Genomic DNA, 18219 nt, shown 5'->3' on the forward strand with positions numbered 1-18219 from the left:
AGGGTACTACGATTATGCTTGCACCTCATGGTACCAAAGCACCTCAAAGGCCCTAAAAACAAGACTACAAACATCACAAAATAAAACTGGTCAGACTACTGCTTGACCTTACCCCTAAAACCCATTCACCCCTGCCCATTTTGACAACCTAGGATGGCTTACAGTAGACGCCAGAGTACAGCAACTTGCAATGGGCCTGGTCTACAAGATACACTACACCACTAAGATACCCATGTGCATGTCGAAATACTTCCCAAAGGTCAGTGAATTCCACGACCACAACACCAGAGGGAGTTCCACAAATCATGTTCAAGCCAGATTCGCTCAAACAAGGGACTAAACACATTTTGCAATTATGCCACAACAATGTGGAATGCCCCACCCACAGTCGTAAAATTATGTGAATCCCTACCCTCCTTCAAAACCGCTCTCAAAGAGCACCTACGGGTGGCTGCAATTCTAAACTGGCCCCGGTAAATGTCCAAACCGCCCCCCCACCCAACCCCCTCCAATGTAGTTTTTTCCCCCTCGAATGTATATATATTTTTTTATGATCTCTTTCTCTTAAACAGTACTGTATATTTGTATATCTTGTATGTCATAAATGTCTTGATGAATTGAAAATGGGGGACCCTGATGTAAACAAGACGAAAGTCCTTTTCTGGTCTGCATCCCCTTAACAATTGTTTGTATTGAGCCATACTGTATTGTACCCATTCTGCAATCTGTTAATAAAGTTTTCAATCAATCAAAAAGTCAGGCATTGTTCTTTACGCTTAAACTGTCCAATATGTCGGCCAAGTGGCTTCTCATATTTCAAACTATCTATGATGAGGATCTCAAATAGATGGTTTAGCAGTATGTGCACGGTCCAAATTAGATTGTTGTGACATTGAACGGTCATAGCGTATGTCCATTGCAGTAGCAGTACAGTATGTCTATTGTGATTCAAGGCCCCTTTTTTAACCTCAACATATCCATGACCATTGAGAAGGGAAGTGTTATGGGCATTTAAGAGTCACACAGAAATCCTCCCACTTTTAATTTCTTTATTCAAACAATCTTATAAATACATGGCTTCTGAATCTGAATACACAAGCCGAGGGGGTCCAGTGGTCCTAACTTGTTTCAGTGCAATTACAACCTAACAAATTGATCAAGATGAGTTCATAAGAGTAGCTAAAAAAATGGCTTCAAAAATGTCCCGGTACAAAAAGATGTTAGTTTATATATAAGTGTTGATGGACTGTCATTTGTAAATAACAATTTAAACTCACATCTTGTAAGGATAGACTTATGTGCCCATGTTATCTAAATTGGACCAATTGTAAAACCCCACCAACATGACCCTGAAAGATGAAATTAATTCAGTTCAACAACCATTATTCTGGTTTCTGCTTTAGTCACCATGTTCAGCAAACGAAACAAAAACAAAGTATAATTTAGGAGCATTTGTATTCATGCTAAAAAGCCAATCCTGCAGAATCTATTTTGTGAGTGATATTTACATACTGTGTCTCAGTTGGGGGAAATCTCTGTGGCAATACTACTATTCATACTGAGTATTATGTATCCTAGCAAACAAATGATACACGTGTACCCATTATAAATAGATATCAAATGAAACCTGTATAAAGACGACCCCAGATTTCGCACAAAACGTCAAATCAATTTGACTTAAATACTCGGGAGGAATGTAAACATTGCTTGTATTAAAAAAAATAAACAACAACAACACTGTTTTCCCCCTCCTTATCCTCTTACGCTGCATGTGGCTGAGGTGTGGTAGGTGTCCCTGAATGTAGTGAATCTTCTTCCGAGCCCGTAGTGTCGAGTAGATCTAAGATAGAACCTGCCCGTACGATTAACGACTTCATCTCATCTCTCTCTCTCCTCTACCAACTGGAGTCGAAAACCTTCTTACACATGTTGGAATTATCCTGGTGGAGAGGGAACTCGGAGCCCGGTATGACTTGCTTCCTGGCCCTGTGCGACGCGAACCTCTTCCCTGAGGGCAAGCTCTCGTGCTTCTTCAGCGACTCACTGTAACGGGGTGGAAAAACACAATGGATACTGAATGAAAAACCAATAAATCGATAATGAAAACGTCACTTTTGTACACGCTGATCCTTGACAGTTGGTTCCTTGATTTGATTGATTGAAAACGTTATAAACAGATTGCAGAATGGGTACAATACAGTACAGCTCAATACTAACAACTGCTAAGAGGATGAAGTCCAGAAAAAGACTTTCGTCTTGTTTACATAAGGCTCCTCCATTTTCAATTCCTCAAGAGCATGACAAAATCTTTTTTGTATCCGTTTTCTACTGTTTTCTTCTCATTCAAACAGTGTTCTGGTGTGCATTTATTGGGTGTCATAGTACGATGATGACTGCTTGACATTTTATATATACAGTATATATAAAGAAATTACTTTCTCATGCTTTTATTTTGAAGTTAAGGTAGAGGTGTGCCTCGTCATTCGGTCTTGTTCTTGGCTTTGTAACGTGAAACCATGTTATTGTTAACGCATCATTTCATGTCTACGTCTGCTTTTTTTTCAGCTCCTAGCAGGGTGTCAAAACCTTTTCATTTTGTTTTCTGATGTTTCTCTCTCCCTGGTTGGATAGCTAATGTAGCGTCAGCTAGCTAGCTCGCTACCACAGGTGATATGTATGGCGGCAACTGAGCAAGCTCTTGTATTCAAATCTGAATAGCCTACACAACTTTGTTCCGCTATGATTTTTTTGTTCTACTGGTAGTCTCGCTTAGCCAGAGCTCTCTTCACACTGTTTTCGCTCTGTGCCAGCTATATGAGGGAACAACATATTTTTCTCCCTCCATTCCACCCCCCCCCCCCTCTTGTTCACCTGAGCAGTTTGGGAACCCCTGGCCTACTTATCTATACAGTATGGGCTAGATCCACAAAGAATGGATTGCATGGAGCAAGTGGCACCCTTACTTACAATTCATTATGAATTGAAAATGGGGGACCCTGATGTAAACAAGACGAAAGTCTTTCTCTGGTCTGCATCCCCTTAACAATTGTGTGTATTGAGCCGTACTGTATTGTACCCATTCTGCAATCTGTTAATACAATTTTCATTCAATCAATCTGCACGGTATCTCGGGTCAAAGGTTGTGACGGTACCTGAAGGGGAATGTGGTCTTGTCCATCTGCATGCACACCAGGAAGGGATATTTGGAGAACTGGACGGTGGTGATGAAGTCCAGCGACGCCTCGGTCTCGAAGCTGACCTCCAACCCCGCTTTGACGAAGTCCAGGTCCACCGTCACATTGCCAGTGACCACTAGGGCGCCCCTGTGTGACCAGAACCAACCCGACATGTGGTGAGAATGGGCTCAACGGGGCAAAGTCCTGTGCATGAATATTAGAGGTGCAGCAATTCGGGAATCTCACAATAGCTTAATAATCTCAAAATAGATTCTCGATTCAATACATGCATGGATTTGATTCTAGCTGTTTTGAGTGACTTTTCCCATTCCAAGTGAAATTGGTCTGAAAATAAAAAATCGATTATATCTGTAGATAGATAATGTTAGATAGAATCGGCATTCTTATACAAATCGACCCCCCCCCCCCACCCCCCCCCTCCCAGCCATAATGAATATGTTGGTGTGCAGGATGGTTAGGGAGGTTGCCCAGTAGTCGAGGGGTTGCTGGTTGGATCCCTGGTGTCAGTACCGCCGACGTGCCCCTGGGCAAGGACACATAAACCCCCATGCACTGTATATTTGTACCGACCTGCTTCAAGGACGGCTCTGGAAAATGATCTAACATTAGCTAAATACTATGATACATCACAACAGACATGTGTTTGCAATATGTCATTGTGGCCGCGTCTGTCCTTGTAAAAATAAACCACACACACACAATACATATACAGTACATGTCATAACATGTGTCAACACATCTGATCTGTTTTTAGGTCCGGTTACATATTTGTCTGAAATATTTGTCCTAAAATGCAGCGCACTTGGGATACAAACATCTCAAATATAATATCAAAGGACATCGCAGTGTGGGACACTAAGCCGCGAAGACCGACGAGGTCGGCGACGTCCGGCTAATATGAAAGAGTACAGTTCCCCTACTTTTAGATTTCAAAATCAAAGTGTGCACCGGCCACTGGAAAATCCGACCTCTGTACGTTTGCTCATGGGAGGCATGCCTTGGCATAAGATGCCAGTGCGGTTTGTTCTGCTCCTATAGATAGCCGGGCCAGTCTATTATCAGAGTGGAAGAGGTACAACTATGCTTGCTGATCCATTCACCTGCCTCTGCCATTCGCCCTGCACCCTGGCATCAGCCCATCCTGAAGCGCCAACCAAGATGCCACCCCTAATACTGCTCAAAACCCGTGCCAGAGAGCTCAATATGAAGGACTTTCCAGGAGTATGTCAATCTATCAGACAGCCGCCGAGATGGTTTTAGATTAGATTATTATTAGTAGTAATAGTAGCAATAGTAATAGTAGTACCTGAGAGCACCACAGACTGTGGATGTTTTTAAGAAAGGCTCAAAACCCACCTTTTTAGTAGAGCCTTCTGTTGACCTTTTATCAAATTTTTTTTTCCTCCACACATTTTATGTTCTTTTACCAATTTATTTTATCAGTTTTATTATTCTATGTTTCTCTGCTATTTTATGTTTTAGTCTTGCCTATTTTTATATTCTTTCTTTCCTTTATTCTCGCTAGCTTTTAAGTCCCTTAACTGTAGCGCTCTGAGAGTTGCCCCGCAACTGTAAAGCGCATTACAATGAAATCTATTATTATTATTATTATTATTTCTTTGGTCAATTAGTATTGTGGAGAATGACAAGAATAATGTGAGAAAGAGAGAAGGAACTACATTATGAAAAGGTCACATGTGAGATTTCCAACATCTTGAAGTATACAGTATGTCTCTAAGCCCGCTTCAGCACAGAGATCCCAACCAGAGAAGATGTTTATACGAGTAACACAACTGATTCATTCTCCACCTCCGATTCACAACGTTGGAACTGGAGTAAAAAACCTGGGCGCCAGTCAGACGTGAACCCACGGTATGTCTGCAGAATAACCCGCCGGGGTGCTCTCTTACACTTCCCATATTTTCCATTTCATTCTCGGAGGAGTTGCGTGTGACAAGTGTGACATCATAGATTAAGCAGGGGGTGTGAGAACATAATCCGCCTTGTGTCTGAGACACTATTCCATGACATCATCTCCGGGGCGCTACATCACGGGGGGGGGGGGCAAAGCGACCGGTGATTGTAATCAAATAACAAGTGATTGTCATTAAATCTCAACCGCCGCCCCCAGTGGGATGTGTGCATGGCGCTGCGGCATATTGGTGGTAGGCATATCATAACGCGTCATGGGAATACTATGAGACAAGTGAATGTTCACTAACGCATAATGAACTGTCCTATAAGGCAGTGGTTCTCCTATAAGGTGGGGGGGGGGGGGGGGGGGGGGGGGGGGGGGTTCCAGGGGAATTGTTTAATTCCATGAGATGAGACGCGACTGTGATGAGACTGTGATTTGCATTTACATTTACATTCTGTCATTTAGCTGATGCTTTTATGCAAAGTGACTTACAAGTTCTGTACGACAAGTCATCAGGAAGGGCACAACTCTATCGGCTGAGTAACAATGTTTATCAAAGTGTTGAGTGCTACAGTGTAGGTTAGTATATTAGATGAGGTAGGTTACTGTAGATGAGAACTATTTTATTGTACTGCAACTGCACAATTGCATTATTATATGCTAATTGATTACTTTTATTTGGTCAGAAACCTGCTAATAGTCCTTTATATATTTTAATGTCAGAAATCTATCATAATCAATAAGAAATCTATTACAATCTTTTTTTTGTTATATATTTTATTTTAGAAATCTATAAAAAAATTTAATAAGGGAGGTTTTAATATAAATTCTCTGCTCATTTTATGCCCGTCTATAATTAGCCTATGCCCATTTTATGCAAGTTTTATGCCTATGTCTATTTTGTGTCTACATCACTGCTGTGAAGCACTTTGGGCTGCAATTCTTATATGAAAGGTGCTACACACATTTTATTTGTGTACATATTATCATTATAAGGCACTGTCCAACTAGTGACCCACGGGCCAAATACGGCCCTTTAGACTTTTTATCTGGCTCGCAAGAGGCTACCTGCAAATTTCACCCGTTAGGATTTTTTAAAGCACGTGCTGCGATTCACTTCAATTTCTAACTGCAAGATGGTTTAAATTAGCACACGGTGCCACAAAAAACAACAAATTGAAAACCCAGTGGTTTCCTCTTTTAAAGGCCCATTCAGCAATCCAAACTGGGAATGAAACAAGGACTAACCCGAGACAATAGGTGAATACAGTATGAGATTTTCATTGTATTTGCTGTTTTCGTGGCTGTGAAATGTTTGTTTACATAGGTAATGTTCATACACATTGGAGTAAATCGGATCTACTGTATATTCCCCATGTGACACTGTGAGAAATCCAGTCACAGGACTGATGGAACGCCCCGGTGTTAAAAACAGCTACCGTTGTGTTGCATCGTCGCCGTCGGGTAGAACCTTCAAGACAAAGAGGCCCAGGAAAGATGACAGAACTGATGTCATATCCACACATATCCAGACATGAATAGTCGCCCTGACACAATCCTGGACCACGTCCAAAAGGCGTCAGAGTGGAAGAAATGAATCAGACGTCACTTATAGACCGTCTGAAATTCACGCAGAGCCAACGTCAACATCAACCTATTTGCAGCGGCGTCACAGCGAGGCCTCGTGAAACAAACCACGGCGTCGTTTGAATCGCGGAACCGATTTACAGCAGGGAGACGTACTGTAGCTGATCACGATGGCCTTTGCTCTACGTTCACGTCACATTATGTCCCAAAAGACTAACGACAGAACCAATAGGACGATGGGTCGCAAAATAATGAGATCATTTCGTATCTTTTGGCACCATTTCAGTGACTCGTGTAGCCAGGTGTCATAGTACATAAGCATAAAACGATTAGAAGCCTTGTGGTTATCATTTATTGTACATGACGAATTGGATTATTGTGATGTTGTAATGTTTTTATTCAACAATGTCATTCTCGAGGCGGCTGGGTGGCGCAGTGGACATTGCGCTCGTCACCAACGCAAGAGACACCGGTATCGAATCCGGCTGTCAGCGTTGCCTCCGGCTTGGGCTGGCCGTCATACTGACTCAATTGGCAGAGCCAGCGGGAGGGGAGTCGATGGGTGGTAGTCTGATCATTGTAAACAGCGACTCCTACAGGTCGGTCAGGGCGCCTGCACAGCAAAGACAGGAAAATGGCGGGGGCAGTGTGAGTCTTCCACACGTTACACTTCGCCAATGAGAGTCCGCGCTGGCAGGTGAAAAGATGTGACTGGCTGCCTCCACATGTATCGGAGGAGACATGTGATGGGCTTCTATCCTCCCTACGACCGGCCAGTGGGGGGCACATGCGAGCAACAATCAGGACAGGGAAGGGAGAATTGGCACGAGAGGTAAATTGGGATGGGAGAAAAATCACAGAAAAAAGAGGATAAAAAGTAGATTAAAAAAAACAATGTCAATCTCGCAGAGACGGTCTATATAATGAGGAGGCGGAGCACTGTGGTGGTTTTGAACAGGGGAAATCCGTAACTAAACATCATTTAAAATCATCAAGTAAAATCCTCATTTAATAATAATAATAACTTCATTTTATATAGCGCCTTTCATAAAACCCAAGGTCGCTTTACATAGGGGGTTTTGAGGAGTTTTTTGAAGGAGTCCAGAGTTGGGGGGTTGCGGAGTTCTGCGGGGTGGGGGCTGCCACGCTGAAAGCTCTGTCCCCAAAGGTCCGCTGTCTGGTTCAAGGAATGGAGAGCTGACCAGTGTCTGAGGATCGCCGGGACCGTGACTAAGTGTAGGGGTGGAGGAGGTCAGTGAGGTACTGAGGTGCCAGAGCGTGGAGGGATTTGTAAGTGAGCAGGAGGGTTTTGTAGGTGATGTGGGATTTGATGGGGAGCCAGTGGAGGTGGCAGCTGAGTTTTGATGTCCAGGCGTTGCAGTAGTCCAGGCGGGAGGTGACAAAGGCATGGATGAGGGTCTCAGTTGTGGAGTCGGAAAGTGATGGTCAGAGTCTGGAGATGTTTCTGAGGTGATAGAAGGCGGATTTGGTGACAGACTTGAGAGGAAAGGGTGGAGTCCAGGATGACGCCCAGGTTTAACGCATTTCGAGGTGAAACGTGAGTTTTAGATATGTTTAAGAGTAATCGTCATCTCTGTGAATTGTTAGCATTAGCTGTGACGCCGTTGGAATGCATTGACGGAAATCACATTCTTCGTTTATGTAGTCGAGGGAAGTGAGTCGAGTGTCGCGGCTCAAGGAGATTAACGGGTTCCAATCGGGCGCTTGTTTGAGGACGCTGCTCACACCTCAAAACAGCAATTCAACAGGAAAAGAAGACATGCATGATAGGTATGCTCCGCTGGGCACTGTGGCTGCCCTTTGGCTGGAGTTAGGATGGGTCAAATGCAGAGGGCAAATGTCCCCACAGGCATGATAAAGTATAACTTAAAAGTGCTGTAAGTGGTGTTTTTTTCTTTGTTAAGATAAGTGGTCTACATGTTGAAATAATAGCTCTACACTCCAACAGCCATCACTGATATAGAGTGTTTGGTCAGTAAATAGGTCTCTCAGTCCCTCCACTCTGCAGTAAACACAACATATATTTTTTGGTCAAATATACTAAAAGTAGTCAAATTGGATAACTTTAAGTCCTTATCTTCTATCTTGGTCCTGCTTAATCTCCTTACTAAAAAAACAAATGTCTTCTCCACAGTATGTGATAGACAGTCTGAGTACCATGCAAAAGGGTAATTTCTACAGCAACACCCCACATACTTGCCTTGGCCTCTGTGTTCTTTCAAATAGAATACTGCCCTGAAGCTAACCACAGTAACTACAATGTGTTTCAAAATGTAGTTATAAGTTAAATTGAACTTCTCAACATCTGTTTTATCTTGTGAGAAAGTTTCAGAGTTCAATCTTGCTCTGTTTTTAGAGAAAAAGGGTATAAAGAATTGCAGTAACTACAAAATCACTGGATAGTCAAAGAACTTTAAAGCCATGTTTGCGTAGTTACTGCGGTTAGCTTCTGCAGGGCAGTATAGTCCGTCACGCTGTCCCTCATCTGAGTTTGTGGCCCATCTCTGTGTATTTGTCTGTCAAAACGATCCTCTCCTGTACCTGTTGTTGATACTAGTCTTGGACTCCCTGTACCACAGGCTGATCTCCATGCCTCCTGAGATGTCGATGGCCAAGCCTCCCTGGAACTCCGCGCTGGCTTTCAGGCCAGACTGGAGCTGGATGACCTGGAGAGAGACAGGCGGATGGGAAATTATCAGAAGAGGAAAATTAAAGGAATGAGAGAGACGGAAAAAATTAACATCATACGACTGGAAAACTTCTGAATCCAATTCTGGAAACTGTAATAACATTGCTGCAATCTGATGTGAAAAGATTGTATATAACTCTTTGATCCACATATATTTCAAAGCCGCTTGAAAGACGTTGAAAATAACACTATCCTTTTACCAGATTCCATATGCTTTAATGTACAGCTGTGTGTGTGTGTGTGTGTGTGTGTGTGTGTGTGTGTGTGTGTGTGTGTGTGTGTGTGTGTGTGTGTGTGTGTGTGTGTGTGTGTGTGTGTGTGTGTGTGTGTGTGTGTGTGTGTGTGTGTGTGTGTGTGTGTGTGTGTGTGTGTGTGTGTGTGTGTGTGTGTGTGTGTGTGTGTGTGTGTGTGCGCGCGTGTGTGTGTGTACGCTTACCTCAGAGTGGTCAGTCAGCAAGATAAGGCCTTTTACTACATTCATAGGTTCCCCAGACATAGAGAACATCTTGGACATGAGGTCACTGTAACCCTTGAAGAAAGTCACAGGCCTTAACTGGACATCGAAGAGCAGAGCGGACATCCCCGCAAAGGAATCCAGGTCCTCCTCTCCCTCATCGGGCGTGGCGGCGATCAGGGACTCCAGACCTTGCGCCTCAATCGCCACCTGGAAGACAGCAAGGACTGCACTGAGTACAGGCACTGATATCTAGATATCCAGAGTGGGAATTGTACAGAGTACAGACACTGATATCTAGATATCCAGAGTGGGAATTGTACAGAGTACAGACACTGATATCTAGATATCCAGAGTGGGAATTGTACTGAGTAGAGGCACTGATATCTACAGTAGATATAGTTTATATTTTTAAAGCCTATATATTTGCTCTATTACATCCTGCTTATTTAGCTTTGAAGATGGAAATCAAAGTGTACAACAGTACTCATATTAGGGTTCAACCAATTTTTAAAGGCAGATATTTTTTGGATTGAGACTAGTGATTCCAAGGACTGCAGTTGAATGAAGAATGTGTCTACTTTCTATAACAATGAAAATGATTAAACAATGAATATATTATTGAAAGAATAATAGAAAAGAAGTAAGTATTACAAATGTAATGTGCTGCTGTCTATTTTGACTGGAGAAAAAAACTCTGACCATAATGTCCTTTCAATATTTAAGAAAATAGGCCCTTTTCACACAGCGGCCATTTTGACATGCTATTGCATGTTAAAATAACATTAATTATGGGTCTTGTTTCATTTAGGTGAAACCAGAGCCATTCCAGTGAGCCAGCATGCACAATACCAGGGTCCTGGCTTTGGGACACATAAATGGAATGGGACCATAATTAATGTTATTAATTATTACACCTGTGTTTACCCTGCGATGACGTGTCAAAATGGCTGCCGTGAAAAGGGCCCATATACAGTAGGCCCAATTTATTGACTGTATCGGCAAGCCCATATATGGGTCTAACCCTAACTGATATGACACTACATATATCTTTTTGCATGTTAAAAGTGATTAATCTCTGGACACCCATGTGTTGGATATGCTTTACCTGTAGCCCATGAAGCAGGGCACCCTTACTGGCACCATAGATGTTCATGTTACTCCTCCGCAAGACGCCAGAGCCAGAATACAGGATGTCCAGACTGTAGGTGGATGTGACATCAATGGTCTCTGCGAGAAGTGGATATCGTTGACCTTTATTTAATATCAGGCATGCAGGTGATAACGTTTAATTCATATGCGTGTAATCTTTCTGTTACGATTCACCTTATGGCTAAAAAAAACACTTCCTGACGAGACCCGTGCTTAATTATCAGCTCACCCCTTCATGTATGCCAACTCTGAAATGTCAAATCCAACCGCAGAGTCCTGCAGGGCAGCGCAAACCTAATGACACGCAGAGGGCTCGGGGGTCATGTGCCAAAATATCTGTGCTTAGTGCAGAGAAATCATCATCCACTTTCTGCCCTGGACTCGAGCCATGAGAGCAGTTCACTATGCAACCTCAGAATGACAATTCTTCCTCATGCGTCCTGAATTCAACATACAGCTTGTTTAGTTGAGGCTTGGGTGAAGGTATTTCCCTGTGTTGGACTCCCGAATTCAATAATATATATATATATATAATTTAGTAGAGGCTTGGGTGAAGGTGCGAGTGTCTGGAAATAGCGTTGCCAAGCGGATATTTATGGTTTCCAAAGTCTGGATTTCAAAATGATGTTATCAATCCTTGGGAAAACATTTTTGAAAACTGGAAACCGTTAGGGGATAGGCTTGTTAGGGCTTAGGCTCGTTAGGGGGCGACAGTGGCTCCAGGAGGTAGAGCGGCCGTCTGGTTATTAGAGATTGTTCCTGGTTTGATTCCGGCTCCTCCTGGCAGTGCGTCGGAAGTGTCCTTGAGCAAGGCACTTAACCCCTTACTGTTCCCGATGAGCAGGTTGGCACCTTGCATGGCTGCCTCCGCCATCGGTGTGTGAATGGGTGAATGTGAGGCATAAGTTGTAAAGCACTTTGGATCGATGCCGTCCGTTTACCATTTAGGCTAGTAACAGAGAGCCGTCCCTCAACTGTTTTTCAGTTTTCCAAAACATTGCCCTAGGATTAACGACTTAACAGGTGGGCTACCGTATTCGGGCCGACGTGCCCATGGGCGGAACACACAAAGTCATGGCACTTTGCAAGCGTCTAGCGGCTCTGGGCTGCATTTTTCGAGGAACATATAAACCATTTAGAAAGATCTATTTGTTGCCGTTCGAACGCCACCTCACTCGACCAAATCCGTGCCTCGGTTCTCGAGTTACATGACGATAATGTCAGGCGAGCGTGTTTTTACACGGTGCGCGTCAGATGACCACCCCGGACTCCCGACACTCCAGAACTGCCAATCATCCGCTGATGGCGAAAAATGATTGGTCAGCGTTGTAGCCAATGAGTGTACCTTTCCAATGATACCCCACGTGGGGGGGTGTGAATAAGGGATCTAGGTGAAAGTTGACGAGCGAATCACAGTTCAGAATCAACGGGCGTGGGTGAGGAAATGGATTTTGGAGAGCTTTTATTTTTTTTTGCAGGGTTTACCCGGATCTCTCTCAAAGACCCATTTATGAACGGATTTTTATAAAATTTGTACCTGTACTACACAAGACTTCAGGATATGGAGGTGTTTTCCAGCTTATACCTATTTTTTTTATATTGCAACCACTACAGAAACATTTTAGTACACAAGTTCAAGTTCAACTCAAGTTCAGACCTCTGTTACTCTATTTCCTTAGCACTAAAAGTGATTTTCCTTTTTTGCATGAGTGAATTCAGAGTGTTATCTTTCAAAAGAGAACAGGCTCATGCATGTGCTATAAGTATAACGTATAAAGATAAGCTTTGCAAAAAAAGTATGCAGTCCTCAAGTTCAAGTAAAGAAAATTGCCACTTTTCTGGGTGCCTGGTTAATAACACTATTTTGATGTAGTGAATCCATGAAATCCAGATTTAGCAAAACAGAAATATCGGCAGCAGCAGCATGTGAGCCGGATGGACAGAGAAAAGAACAGTTCACTCACGTGCCATGAAGCCCGAGTACGCCGACGAGGATCCAACCTTTACAAAGCGGTCGTAGTTGTGGGAAATCATATCCTTCATCGCTGTCCGTACAATTTTGCTTGAAGAAAGGAGGATAAATTACTTGTTTTATTACCGTCATATTTTCTTCCCATGTTGTTGCCATTTCCCACTGGGAAACTAGAACCCTACTCCACTGTACAGGGAATTTATATTTAGCTTAATTTCTATGTCCATTGGATATTACATCACATTCAAACACAGGAATGGAAGTTAAACACGTCAGGGCTGACACTTTTATCCAAAGCGCCTTGCAGATCGTGAACAACCAGGAGGGGTACATCTCTGGGAGCTAAGGGTCAGTGGCATTGTTTGTCATAGTATCGAGTGTTAGCATATAAACACGACAGGTAATAGTATAAGTAAGTATAAGTCTAGTAGTATAAGTCTTCCCACCACTTCCATTAGATCCAACTGACCAATCTCAAGCCCCGCCCTCTTATCTTGATCCTCCAATCACAACAGTTGGGGCTCAAGATAGGTCAATTCAAATCCTGGCTAGTGACAACAATGCAGCACTAAAAGACAGTGCTGAGAGAAGTACCAGGCACAGGCCACAGCGCTGGGGGGCTGGTGAAGTTCCATCCCTGTACACGCACACGCACACACACACACACACACACACACACACACACACAGTACCTGGCGGGCATTTCGAAGCGGAGGATGTCCTGGATCTTGGAGAGCATGTATTTGTTCATTTCGCGGGGCAGATGTCCGATGGACAGCAGCAGGTTCTTGACATCCATGAAGGAGGGGTTGCTGCTGAGGATGACGTCCGCAGCGGCGGTCCTCACGTTCTTCTCATAGATGCGTCGGTTCTGGTGGTAAACCCTGCTCACTGTGCGCTTCACCTGGGGTACAGATAATGGAATTATGTGTGATAATGGTAGAGATTAATTTCTCTCATCGTTTAAAAGGGGGAACACCACCCAGATTAAGGATCCCAATGGGTTATTTCCGCGGTCTAGGAAAGTTCCATCAATATTTATGAACACGATCTACTCACTCCCAAAACCAGAAACCAGAGAGTAAGCGAAACTCAAGTCAAGAGTTTTATTTGTCACGGCATACAAGTATACAATGAAATGCGGGGGGTCTTGCCCGCAACGATGTGCATAATACAATAGTAATATATAATAAGAATACAATAGAACGACATTGTGCAATAAAACAAGTAAACAAAGTAGGGCATATCGGTATATGTACATGAGTTATTTACAGAGCATGGTAGGACATGCTAGGTCCTGTGGTAGTGCAATATACTGTTAGCTACGGATGAGGCACTGGGTCTTTATGTACACTGTTATACAATGCTATATTATACAATCTCAAGTTATACTATACTATTCTTAAAGTGACCTTTCCTTTTGTAAAGTGACCATAAGTGTGAGCGAGCGTGTGCAGCATGAGTGTGTGTGCTCATGTTAAAGTGGCTGCTAGTGTGTGAGCGTGTTGTGTGTGTGCTCATGTGTGCTTGTGTGTGGAGAGTTCAGTGTTCAAGGCTCTGATGGCCTGGGGGAAGAAGCTGAGCCGAAGTCTCTCTGTCTTAGTTGCTGGTGTTCGCAGGCGTTTGCCTGACCGCAGCAGCATGAACAGGCTGTTGTTGGGGTGGTGAGGGTATTTCATTATTATAAACTTGCGATGTCATTGACATTGGTTATAAAGTCGGGAGCCACTCCATAGACAATATTCATTAAATCTGTCACCTGTCATCATCTTTCCCAATTCATTGTCTATGGAGCAGCTTCAGACTTTATACCTGATGACATCTCAAATTACAGTTTTAGCACTCTGGTTTTTGAATGTGGGTGAGAGTTGTCCATGTTCACTAATATTTGTGGACCGTCTTAGACCGGAGGAATAACACGTATGAATTCTGAAAATGGCCGTGGTTCCCCTTTTAAGAAGTGCAGTTCCAGCAGGACCATTCACACGTTCAGTTTCTCAGATGTTAAGTACATTATGGCTCACCTCGTCGGTTATGAGACTGACATCATATCTCTGTAAGGAGGTGAGGGAGATGGTGCAGTAGCTTCCCACCTCAGACTCTGCATATTTGGTAAATATGGGAATGGCCTCAGGGAGCTTAGAGTTCTTCAAAGACAGAAGATACATCTGGACCTCTGATTCCACCCGTGTGCTGTCGGGACCTGCTAGAATCATCTGCTTGACAGTGACCACCGTCTGAGAGACAAACACAGGGTAGAATAGCTTTTAGAACAGTTTCCGGTAGAATGTCACAATATCACAATGTAGTTTCATTCAAACCATCTTCATTAAAGGTATAATCTGTAATGTCGTCAAACAGCGACCTCTAGGCAAAATGGCCCTTCTTTTGTGCGTTGTTTAATTTTTGTTTGTTTTTGGCTGATGTTTGGGTTGGATTTCAGTTGGGTTGGCTCTATCAATAGAGGTCTGGAGAAATCCACAGTATAATAAGTTACTGAACTCCAACCCACACGTCAGACCAAAGCAAAAATAAATTAATAAAAAGATAATGCAACACCAAGCAGACCTCTTTTGCCTAGAAGTCGCTGTTTCACAGCATTACAGATTCTATCTTTAACTGAACCCTTGAGATGAAGAACCATGAGTCTATTTTGAATCATTTGGAGTGAAAGTAACACATGACCTCAACCTCTACTGTCCTCTAACTAAGAGTGTGAACAGCACTCCGACTCACCATCTTTGGTTCACTAGTTTTGAAAATATTGTTCATCTGAAAATGTTAAAAACATATTCATATGGTTCTTTGTCTCAAGGACTCGACTATCAGTGCACTGCAAAAAGGGTAACGTATCATTTCTGCTCAGAAATCCCCACAACAAACAATGACTTTTGAGTTTTATAATAAAGACAGAGTGTCATTATGAAGCCAACTCCCTGGATACTCACCGGTAGATTGCATCCTCCTTTCTGACAAAGCTTGTGTACCAGGGCCCCCATAATGATCACCAAAGACTCTTTGATGTCGCTGCTGCCAATCTTTCCCTTATAGATATCCTGAAAAACAAACAAAATCATCCGTAAAGCATATAATCGCATCTTCCCGCCAATTTGCACCAACAGCCAAGTGGAGGAAGTCAAAATCTGACAAGAAGCTGATTGGCTCCGCTGTTCAAAGTGAGCCAGCGGTGGGTGGCGACATGTGACTAACCAGCAGAGCCAGGAGCATCTCCTCGTTGGGATGCGAGGCGAAGCCGCAGGCGTAGAGGAAACGCTCCTGCAGAACGAAGCTTTTGGCGTCTGTGAAGTTCAGGAACTGCAGCATGGCGTCCAGGGAGGCGTCGGTCTGGGCAGAGGTCACGGCGTCCACCACCTGAGGTCTGAGGACCAGCGAGGTTACAAAGAGAATGAATGAGTAACAGTACTGCTGGTAGCATGTGACTATGAATGAGTTAGTAACAGTACTGCTGGTAGCATGTGACTATGAATTAGTGAGTAACAGTACTGCTGGTAGCATGTGACTATGAAATAGTGAGTAACAGTACTGCTGGTAGCATGAGACTATGAATTAGTGAGTAACAGTACTGCTGGTAGCATGAGACTATGAATTAGTTAGTAACAGTACTGCTGGTAGCATGTGACTATGAATGAGTTAGTAACAGTACTGCTGGTAGCATGTGACTATGAATTAGTGAGTAACAGTACTGCTGGTAGCATGAGACTATGAATTAGTGAGTAACAGTACTGCTGGTAGCATGTGACTGAATTAGTTAGTAACAGTACTGCTGGTAGTATGTGACTATGAATTAGTTAGTAACAGTACTGCTGGTAGCATGTGACTATGAATTAGTTAGTAACAGTACAGCTGGTAGCATGTGACTATGATCAATACAATGCTGTAGTAGAAGGATGCACCAATACCATATCAGGCCGATACTAGACTAAAACAGGATATAGCTATCAAAGAAACTCCCCAGTATCCAAATCTGATACCAAGAGACCACTTTATTATTATCATACATAGAAGCATCTCGCCGATGGAGACAAATGTTAAGGTAACTATATATAATAAGGAGGAATACCACATACTCTATGTGGCTCCATACAGATCCCCCGATGTGAAAACACTGGTGAGTAAAGAATCTGTGGAGTGTGCGGTATTCCTCCTTATTTTAATCTCGCTGCCAATACCAGCACCTCATAAAGACTGTGCGTTCACCTACTCTTTATTTGAAGGTAACTATATCTATCTTAAGGTTTAAACTATTAAATTTTTTATAATAATTTTGTCCAATGATTCCAAACTAACTCTTAACTCTATAAGGTAAGAGTCACAAATTGGATCAATACTCCCTATCAGGCAATACTCAGTCAGAATCTGTATTGACAAAGTCCATCTCTAATTTTCTCTGCTTTGATGAAACCTTTAGATAAGCGTGAGACAGACAGCGGCAGGCTAACAGAACTGAATGAGGGTCGATAGTGTCAGCTAATTAGGCCGCGGGGGAGAGAGAGAGGGGGAGAGGAGAGGAAGGGTCTGTTTACAGGGCTGTCTTGCTAGCGCTCTTCAGCACTTTGAGGATCTCATCCTTGGATGCCTTCCTAATGCTCTGGATGAGAGCCAGGAAGCTCCGTGGAGCCGTGGCTTTGGAGAGATTGGCTGGCTCGAACTGCTTCTGGTCAGCCTGCCAATGTTCCACCAGCTATGGTGGGAGAGAGAACAGGGGGGGGGGTTAGAATAGAAGACAGTAGAGGGCAGTCATCATTCAGAAATGATCAAAGTCTGTTTAGAAAGGACAGTCTTCATTTAGAGATGTTAGGCTTGTACTGGAAGTTATTACCTTTACAATTTTCCTGATGTTGGTTATATATACTGTATATATATGAAATAATTTTTTTATGAATAGGATATAGAGACATTATATTTACATACAATATCAATGCAATGGACCTATCTCAAACTCAGCCCTCTTTTCCTGATCCTCCACAATCACAGTTTTTTGCTTTAGTTTGTCCGAGGAAAGCAACAGTTGTGATTGGAGGATCAATAAAAGAGGGCGGAGTTTGAGATAGGTCAATTGCAGGTCAAAGATATCAGAAGTTCAAAGACTGAGTGGGGTGGGGTAACCTGGGTGGGGGTGGGTAACCTGGGTGGGGGTGGGGTAACCTGGGTGGGGGTGGGGTAACCTGGGTAGGGGTGGGGTAACCTGGTTTACGCTCTATGTGGGAC

At 43.2% G+C, this 18219-nt stretch overlaps 1 protein-coding gene across 3 annotated transcripts in view; it reads right to left on the reverse strand.

Moving 5' to 3' along the window:
* Nucleotides 1-1035: 1035 nt before the first annotated feature.
* mttp (microsomal triglyceride transfer protein) overlaps nucleotides 1036-18219 on the reverse strand; it is a 28147-nt gene continuing 10963 nt past the window's right edge. For all 3 annotated transcript variants that reach the window (XM_084318487.1, XM_084318488.1, XM_084318486.1), the window contains 11 exons: nucleotides 17535-17692; nucleotides 16201-16369; nucleotides 15939-16046; nucleotides 15015-15227; nucleotides 13683-13894; nucleotides 12983-13080; nucleotides 10975-11096; nucleotides 9849-10076; nucleotides 9265-9389; nucleotides 3153-3323; nucleotides 1036-2043 (listed from right to left, as the gene is read on the reverse strand). In XM_084318487.1, coding sequence (XP_084174613.1) covers nucleotides 1896-2043; nucleotides 3153-3323; nucleotides 9265-9389; nucleotides 9849-10076; nucleotides 10975-11096; nucleotides 12983-13080; nucleotides 13683-13894; nucleotides 15015-15227; nucleotides 15939-16046; nucleotides 16201-16369; nucleotides 17535-17692 — 1752 coding nt within the window. In that variant the 3' untranslated portion in view covers nucleotides 1036-1895. The remainder of the gene's footprint in view (nucleotides 2044-3152; nucleotides 3324-9264; nucleotides 9390-9848; nucleotides 10077-10974; nucleotides 11097-12982; nucleotides 13081-13682; nucleotides 13895-15014; nucleotides 15228-15938; nucleotides 16047-16200; nucleotides 16370-17534; nucleotides 17693-18219) is intronic.

The sequence above is a fragment of the Notolepis coatsorum genome (assembly GCF_963971535.1).
Source record: "Notolepis coatsorum genome assembly, chromosome: 7".
In the NCBI taxonomy this organism is placed as follows: domain Eukaryota; kingdom Metazoa; phylum Chordata; class Actinopteri; order Aulopiformes; family Paralepididae; genus Notolepis; species Notolepis coatsorum.